General features: G+C 60.7%; 1 protein-coding gene across 2 annotated transcripts in view; it reads right to left on the reverse strand.

Moving 5' to 3' along the window:
• GAA (glucosidase alpha, acid) overlaps positions 1-8,722 on the reverse strand; it is a 21,021-nt gene that overhangs the window by 6,847 nt on the left and 5,452 nt on the right. The window contains exons 4-15 of one of the 2 annotated variants that reach the window (XM_032241433.1): positions 7,445-7,610; positions 7,275-7,371; positions 6,744-6,863; positions 6,546-6,664; positions 6,331-6,462; positions 5,200-5,310; positions 4,269-4,382; positions 4,085-4,169; positions 3,044-3,161; positions 2,430-2,563; positions 2,155-2,306; positions 1,822-1,970 (exon numbers count right to left, since the gene is read on the reverse strand). In XM_032241433.1, coding sequence (XP_032097324.1) covers positions 1,822-1,970; positions 2,155-2,306; positions 2,430-2,563; positions 3,044-3,161; positions 4,085-4,169; positions 4,269-4,382; positions 5,200-5,310; positions 6,331-6,462; positions 6,546-6,664; positions 6,744-6,863; positions 7,275-7,371; positions 7,445-7,610 — 1,497 coding nt within the window. The remainder of the gene's footprint in view (positions 1-1,821; positions 1,971-2,154; positions 2,307-2,429; positions 2,564-3,043; positions 3,162-4,084; positions 4,170-4,268; positions 4,383-5,199; positions 5,311-6,330; positions 6,463-6,545; positions 6,665-6,743; positions 6,864-7,274; positions 7,372-7,444; positions 7,611-8,722) is intronic. The other variant, XM_032241435.1, reaches the window with a different exon arrangement.

The raw sequence follows: 8,722 nt of genomic DNA on the forward strand, positions 1-8,722 counted from the left end.
TTTTAGTAGAGACGGGGTTTCACCATGTTGACCAGGATGGTCTCGATCTCTTGACCTCGTGATCCACCCGCCTCGGCCTCCCAAAGTGCTGGGATTACAGGCGTGAGCCACCGCGCCTGGCCCAAGGCAGTCTTAAATCTGTGTGGATGGGCTCATAACGGATACAGCTGTATAACAGCACAGAACGAGCGGCAATGGGAACTACATAGAAGCACAACTTTTTACGCTATTGAAAGCAAGTTGGCATCAGTTCTAAGTAGGCTAAAATTCGGATGGTAATTGTATCCCTAGGGGAAGCACTAAAAAAACCCCAAACTTAAAGGAAATAGTGAAAGAAATGACAAGGTAATAAAATAGTAATTAAAACACAAACTGCATTTCTTGGATTTCTTGAAGAAGGCGTGGACACCATTCGTATCTCCTCTTTTGCAAACAGCATTTCTGCAATTTGGTTCTCAGGCTTGGTCTTACCCATGTATGAGTTATCTATCTATTGGGAAGAGTGGCTATTTGCCATTTGTTGACAATGGCTTCTCCGCTGTTACAATCTATGTTCAGAGCAGATTTAATTTTTTTGCGTTTATATTCAGAGATTTACGTTTTTTTTTCTGCTGTGGTCAAATAAAGTTTACCTTCTGTTTTCTAAATGAAACCTCTTTCCCTTTCTTTTTGCTTTGATACTTAACCCTCTGCCTCCACAGCGCAGACGCACATTCACTTCTCTTTTTCCTGTGGAGTCTTCCACGGCTTGATTTTTTGTTTTTTATTTGAGACAGTCACACGGGCTGAAGTGCAGTGGTGTAATCTCTGCCTCCTGGGTTCCAGTGATTTTCCTGCCTCAGCCTTCTGAGTAGCTGGGATTAAAGGCACCCACCACCACACCCGGCTAATTTTTTTTTTTTTTTTTTTTTTGAGATGGAGTCTTTCTCTGTAACCCAGGCTGGAGTGCAATCTCAGCTCACTGCAACCTCCACCTCCCAGGTTCAAGCAATTCTCCTGCCTCAGCCTCCTGAGTAGCTGGGATTACAGGCATGCACCACCATGCCCAGCCAATTTTTGTATTTTTAGTAGCGATGGGGTTTCACTATTATGTTGGCCAGGCTGGTCTCGAATTCCTGACCATGTGATCTACCCGCCTCGGCCTCCCAGAGGGCTGGGATTACAGGCATGCTGTGCCTGGCCTAATTTTTGTATTTTTAGTAGAGATGGGGTTTCACCATGTTTGCCAGGCTGCCCTTGAACTCCTGACCCTGTGATCCACCTGCCTCAGCCTCCCAAAGTGCTGGGGTTACAGGCGTGGACAACCACACCTGGCCATCACTGCTTGATTCTTGACATTGCCTATTTAATCTACCTGGAACTTACATTTCAATGTTATGAGAGAAAAATCAATCGATTTCTGCACAAAGTTAACTAATCACCTTACTCTCTGGGAATCCTCCCTCAACCCACTGAGGTGAGGGGCTGTTGGGACCTGCTCTGTGCACTGTAGACTGTCTGGGGATATCACTGGGTTTCTCTTGCTGCCCGTCTCCCTTCAGCCAGGCCGAGAGGGTTTTGCCAATCACTTTACTGTTCGGCCTGATTGTACTCAGTGTTTTTCGTCCTGGGTTTTTCCATTCCTCCATGGGATCTAAGGGGGGAACTAGGGGTGCAGGGGCACCTCGGGAGGGAGGGCCAGGCCACGGCCTTGTCTCACTCAGCGGCAACCTGCCTGGTCTTGGGAAACGCAGCCCGCAGCAGGACAGCACTGCCAGAGTGTTAGTTACGTGCCCTCCATGGGGGCACACATGGACCAGGGCCCCTGCCCAGGTGACTCACTCCAGGAAGAGGGGCCGGGCCACGGTCTCCCCGCCGACGTGCGCCAGGTGGAACAGCGTGTAGAGGTGGGGGAGGAGTGCGTAGCGCAGGACCAGGGCCTTCCTCATGGCCTGCTGGGCTGGCTCGCTGAACCTGTACGGCTCCTGGGGCTGTAGGGCAGGCGTGGGTGAAGGAAGTGCTTGGGCCCTGGGGCCAGCGGCCCCTGGAGTCCCCACCTCCAGAGACCTGCGCTCCGTAGCCACCCAGCATGGGCGCTTCTCCAGCAGGGGTGGGATTCCCAGGGGAGAGTCTTGGGTGGGTGGGATCCCCACCTGCCCCGCTGCCCCGCCCTACCAGATTGAGCAGGCCGTTGTGGTTCCGCATAAAGGGGTAGAAGGCGCCCAGCTGGGTCCAGCGCACGCACAGCTCCTCCGACGTGTTGCCCAGGAAGCCGCAGATGTCTGCCCCGACCAGGGGCACCCCCAGCAGGTTAAACTGCAGGATTTCTGGGAGGGCAGAGTCGGGCTGGGCTCAGGCTGCTGCAGCAGAGCCAGCTCAGCCCCATCTGCTGAGTGGGCCGGGGGCCCCGGCTCCTCTCTTCTGAGCAGCCCCTCCTGGTAGGGGCTCACCTGACACGGAGGAGGCCAGCTGCTCCCAGGAGCTCCACACGTCCCCGGTCCAGTGGCCGGCGTATCGGCCATGGCCCGCAAAGGTCGAGCGGGAGATCACAAACGGGCGTGCCCCCCGAGCCTTCACCAGTGCCCTGGGGGGTGGAGGGACACCATGAGGGCTGTGTGGAGCGGGGTCACCCAGGAACCCTGTCACCAGCAGGGCAGAACTGGGAGCAAGGGGCTGTCTGGGATAAGGCAGAGGCCAGGGAGGAGGGCAGCAAGGCCACTGCCCACGTCTGCTGGGCACAGTCAGCTCTGTCCAGGCCATCTTATGCCTTCAGGCGAGCCGGGACCCCCAGAGCCTCACAGGAGTCATAAGATTCCCACTGATACAGACTCCCCGTCAGCACCCAGGGTCCTTCCTATGCAAGCCCCAGGCATGTAATGGGAAGGAGCCTCCAGCTTCAGGCTGGGGTGCAGGCAGGGGGTGGGGACAACACTCAGGCCACTGGCAGGCCGCGGGTGGGTGGCCTGGGCCTCCTCTTCTCCTCCTCCCGGAGGCCCTGCAGAGGCCCGGACCCTGCGGGACAGGCTGTGCGGCAGAGCCCAGTGGGGTGGGACGGGGCCCTCACCTGTGGGAGGCGATGGCTTCAGTCAGGCCGTACAGGTTGTGCAGGTTGTAGTGTGTGGAGAGGAACTGGCGGCTGGAGGCACAGATGGTGGCCGCCTGGAGGGCGCCCCCAACCACCCCTGGAAGAGGTGGGGCTGCTTTCTAGGGAGCTTCCTCCTGGTAGGCTCCAAGGAGCCCTCCCTGCCCCCCACATCCCGGGAGCCCCCAGGGAGGTTGCTGGCTCTTCAGGCTGGCCCTGGAGGTGCACCTGCAGCTGCTCCCGATGCCCCTGTGGGGCTGGTGTTGCCCTGGGAACCTGGGCACATCCTGTACCACCTCCTCGGCTCCCAAGACAGGGCCAGGTGGGTGCTGGGCTCTGCAGACACCCTGACTTCACATCCACCATCTCTTGGCCCATTTCAAGCATTCCCCTGCCTGTTTACCTAAGCCCCAAACCCCACCCTCTGACTGATTCTTTGCTTGGCCAAGCTACAGCCTCAGGGCCCGTAACCTTCTCCCAGGCCCATCTGTGTGCTTCCTTGTAAAATCCAGTTTCTGCCGTTCCTGTGAGGTCGGTTTAGCAAGAAGCCCCCACCATCCCTTAGGTGATGTCTGGTTACCCTGGCCTGCCTTCGGTTTAGCCAGAATCCCCCTGACCCCCACACTTCCTCTGAGTAACTCCCCGCTCTGACCCCCACCCTGCTCCCTGGCTGGAACTCCATGTGGCCGGGCTGCACTCGAGTTGGGTCTGACCTCTCCCCGCAGCAGGCCCCCGCGCCTACTGAGACAGCCCCGAGTCAAGTCGGCCTCACTGCTCTGGCAAGCACCCTGGGCGGCGTCTCCTTCTGCAGGGCCTGTGCCTCTGCCCCCACCCTGTCTGCACTGCGTGGCTCAGTCTCCCGGCCTAAGCCTTCCTTCTGGAGTTCCCCTCCCGCCCCTTTCCTAGCTGGCCCATCTGCTTCTCAGAGATGAGGGCGCCGAGTCTCCCAGGCCAGGCAAGGGGGTCTCTGATTGGAAGCACTAAGTCCCCAGAGAGCACCCCAGGGCAGGTGGCGGGGCTGACCAGGCACGTAGGGTGGGTTTTCCAGCTCATTGCTGGGGCAGCCGTCCTCAGAGCCCCGGATGAAGTTGGAAGGCTCGTTCATGTCCTGCAAGAGAAGCCCTGCTGCTGGGTGACTCTGCCCAGAGCGAGGAGGGCAGGACAGTCCCAGAGGCCACAGGGACGCTCAGGGCGGGGCCACACTTACAATCCACATGCCGTCGAAGGGCACCTGGTCATGGAACTCAACCACCATGTCCTCCCACCAGGCCAGGGCCTCGGGGTTGGTGAAGTCGGGGAAGGCAGTGGACCCGGGCCACACCTGGACAACGAGAGGCCAGAGCGGGGAGACCCGGCCCAGCCAGGGCCTGCACTAAGCCCCCCGAGTCTCAGCCCGAGCAGAGGGGCAGCCTCACCCTTACTGGATGCCCAAATTTGCAAACCCGAGAGAGCTGCACCCTGGGGGTCAATGAGCAGCTCTTCTTCCACAAGGCACTGATGCCAGGCCGAGTGGCCTCAGCCCTCAAGACGATGGGCCACCCCCAACACATCCGCCCAAGGGCTGGGCTGCAGAACCAGAGAGCGTCAGGGACAAGGGCAGTGGAGGGGACCCCATGCAAGCCCTGCCACGGAGTCTCACACATCCGCACCACGCCCTCCCTGCCACGGAGTCTCACACATCCGCACCGCGCCCTCCCTGCCACGGAGTCTCACACATCCTCACCACACCCTCCCTAGCCGCTCCCTCAGTGGGGTACCTGCCCTAGGTCCTGAGCACCCTCTGGAGTGGGTGGGGGTTGCCATTCCATGGAGCTCCCCACAGGAATACCCGAGGAATGGCCAGGAGGCCCCTGGGGGGCTGGGAGGACAAGGAGACCCTGAGGCCTCACTGAGGGTCTGGGGAGCTTGTGCCTGGGCTGGGCCCGGCTGCCATGTGGTCAAAGGCCTGCTGCGGGAAGAGCTCACAGTGGCATTCTTTGTAGGAGCCGCCGTTGTCATGAGCCACTGTGACCCCCTCCTCTCAGCTGTCCCACGGGGTGTGATGGCTCCTCAAATCCCACGCTTTTCCTGAGCAGCTGCCCGCACCCGCGAGCCAGAGGCCTCTGCTTTCTAACCCCGTCCCCGGACGCCCACATTACCTTCCCAATCAGCGGCTGGCCGGTCCCGTTGGTGATGAAAACCCCCCTCCGCAGACCCTCGTCATACGGTCTGTAGTTCCCGGCGGGGCCCGAGCTGCTGATGGCAGGATCCTGGGAAGAGGGAGACCTGTCAAGGGGAGGGTGGCCAGAGCCCTGGCGCCAGCCACTGGGAAAAGGCAGTGAGAGGACGAGGCAGGGGGTGGCGCCGTGTGTGTGTACAGCGTGGCCCTGTGTGCCTACACACGCCCGCCTGGAGAGGAGCCAGGGCCGGGGAATCAGGACCAGCCGGCTGTTGAGGGGTATGTGAGAATGGACGCTCTGCCTTTTCTTTAAACCTTTCCAGTTTCACAACAGTGCTACAATAATTGCTTTTCTTTTATAATTAAAAAAATGTGGAAAAGAAAACATCTGTGCTTCCACTCCCGCTCTGTGGCTGCTAATGCTTGCTGCCCGCAGAGCGCAGGATGGAGATGGGCAGCGTCAGGCGGCACGCCCCACACCCCTCGTCTGCGCTTCCTCTGCTGAAGCCGGTCTTCCAGGCAGGAGCTGCCGGGTCTTTTCGGCCGGCCCTGCCTCCCACCTCCTCCTCTGGCCACGTGCCAGGCACCGCACTCGGGCTGGACCAGCCCCCAAACTGCATCCTTCTGGCTGTGGGACTGGCCCCGGGAAAGGCCTGTCTTTGTGCTGGGTGACTCAGAGTCCTGCCCTGGGACTTTTCTATGGGAGCAGGAGGGCTGGAAGCTGGAGGTCGCCCTCGCTCACACCATCCTTTCTGGGGGTTCAGAACCAGCCTGAAGGAGAGGCGGGGCCAGGGGCACGGGAGCCTCCACGGCTCCAGCGAGACCCACGCCCAGGCCCTCCACTTTCCAGGACCGTGAGGCATCAGCTTATCGTGCCCCTGGCCTTTTGCTTTGCAGCAGTTCGAGTAACCTACATGCGACAGAACTGAGTCACACCCGGGCGTTTCCAGGCACCTCAAACCCGCCCTCCCTGGACTGCAGGGGCCACGCCTGCAAGAAACATCCTTGGCAGCCACACAGGCACGAGGATGACGGGATGACGCCACCCAGAGGAGGAGCCACTGGGCACGAGGGGAGCCCCTTCCCAAACACCCAGTGCGGGGGCACACACCACGAGCATCACGTAGCGCCGGCCGCCCTCGTGCAGCTCCCGCACCATGGCCGGGAAGTCGAGGAAGGCGTCCTTGTTGAACGTGAAGTCCCTCCGGCCGTCCATGTAGTCCAGGTCGTTCCACTGCACGTCCTGCAGCCACGACATGGGGCCAGCTGCTGGGGCCCGAGGAGACACGCCCCGGCCAGCCCCTCCCGCCCACCACGCCAACTCACCAGGGGGAAGTGGGCCCTGGTCATGTTCTCTGCCACCTGTCGGGTGATGGCAGTGGAGGAGTAGCCCCAGCGGCATAGGTGGAAGCCCAGGCCCCAGTATGGCGGCATGAACGGGTATCCTGCAGGCCAACGCCGACGCCATGAGTGGGTGGGGAGGGAGCTTGGGGGTGCGGGCCGTGGCCAGGGAGCAGGCCCTACCCACAACGTCCAGGTACTGCCGCACCACGCTCTTCGGCTCCGGGCCCAGGAAGACGTAGACGTCCAGGATCCCACCTGTGGACCTCCAGCTGAGGGCGGGGCTCGGCTGCAGGACCACGTCTGGAAGGGAAGCAGCTCTGGGGTGTGGGGAGATACCTCACCCCAAGGGCCCTGCACCCCATGGAAGGGCCAAACACAGGGGGAGAGCGAGGCTCATCTCCCCATGGGGAGCTCCGAGTGGCCTGGGGAAGCCGTGCTAAGCCTGACTCAGGAGGAACCTGGCGCAGGACGGAAAGTGACCCCAGCCCACCACCTCCGGGCAGGGCCCCAGCACCCTCCTTAGGAGCACGGAAGGCCAGAGCTGGGAGAGGCGCCAGCCCGTGGGACTCATTTCTCAGAAGAGAACAGGAGGCCCAGCACCGTGCTCAGGTCCCCTGACTCAGACCTCCAGTCTGTGTCACAGACCTCCGCTGACACAGCGGCCAGCATGGAGGAGACCCTGGCCTAGGTGCTGGGCAGTGGGCGGCTTACCCATGGCATTGCTGTTCAACAGGAACACCCCGTGTGCTGACCCGCCGTCCTCCAGCACCAGGTAGAAAGGGTGAGACCCGTAGAGGTTTGCACCTGGCTGGGACATGCAGAAGGCGTGTCATCCCCTGCTTTCCCTGGCCCTGCGTCCCGCCTACTGCCCGCTGCTGTACCGTGGGTGCGAGGTCCCGGTTCCACAGGGTGATCTTGGTCCAGCTGGTGCTGAGCATCAGGGGACTGAGGTGCTCGGCGAGGCCTGTGATGTACCGTGAGGGCAGCGAGGTGGACAGCTGCAGGAACTGGTCCGCGAAGAACAGCGGTGCCACCGTCGTGTTCAGCCTGCAGGGCAGAGGCCAGATGGGCTTGCTCGCACCTGAGGGGCCAGAAAGCCCGAGAGCCCCCAGAGAGCACCGCTGGGCCCTGGGAGGGCAGGGTGGCCTGGCCAGCCCTGAGGCTCATGACCCTGGGACAGGTGGCCATGCCAGGCCCTGTAGCCCTTGGCACCATGGTGCCAGCGTGACAAACACTGAGGGTGCATCAGAGGAGGCGCGCTGTCTGGCTGTGCCCACACCACCCATGGCCCCTGAGGCGCTGACCTCCAGGAAATGGCCGGCACCAGAACTGGCACACATGGCTGTCCCAGGAACCCTGACCAGAAGCAGGGCTGGGCAGGGGCTGAACAGAACCTTTCCAAAGCTGGCCAAAGTCCTCCCAGATCCCGGCCCAGCCATGCCCCAGAGGGTCCCCGGGGGTTTGCCGGGGGTCAAGTGCAAGGCAAACTGCACCTCCAAGGAGTGAAAGCCACAGATGAGCCCCATCCACAGTGTCCACAGGAAGCCGTGCGCGCTGTTAACACATCACAGTTCATTTCATAGGACATGCTCACGCTGTGCCCACCCTCCCCGGGCAAGACACTGGTGCGTTCAAGGTGGAAATCTGGTAAGATGCCTGTTTGCTGTTTGTTTTTTGAGACAGGGTCTCACTCTGTCACCAAGGCTAAAGTGCAGTGGCAAAATTATGGCTCACTGCAACCGCGAACCTCCGGGCTCAAGGGATCCTCCCACCTCAGCCTCCTGGGTAGCTGGGACCACAGGCACATGTGCTACAACTCCTGGCTAATATTTTAATTTTTTTGTAGAGATGGGGTCTTGCTGTGTTGTCTAGGCTGGTCTTGAACTCCTGGGCTCAAGCAATCCTCCCGCCTTGGGCTCCCAAAGTGCTGGAACTGCAGACATGAACCACCACCTAGCGTGGTAAGTCGCTTTGACAACCTTCTCTTGGGTCTCTCAGAGGTCAGCTCAGAGAGGTCACCCTGCCCACCCCGCCCCCCGCATCTGCATGGCTGGCTTCCAGAGAGGCCACACTGCCCCGCCCTGTCTGCACAGCTGTCTTCTAGAGAGGCAGCCCTGCCCCCCATGTCTGCACAGCTGTCTTCTAGAGAGGCCAGCCCT

Source organism: Sapajus apella, unplaced genomic scaffold (assembly GCF_009761245.1).
Source record: "Sapajus apella isolate SASKATOON/1434 unplaced genomic scaffold, GSC_monkey_1.0 scaffold48, whole genome shotgun sequence".
NCBI classification, from domain to species: Eukaryota; Metazoa; Chordata; class Mammalia; order Primates; family Cebidae; genus Sapajus; species Sapajus apella.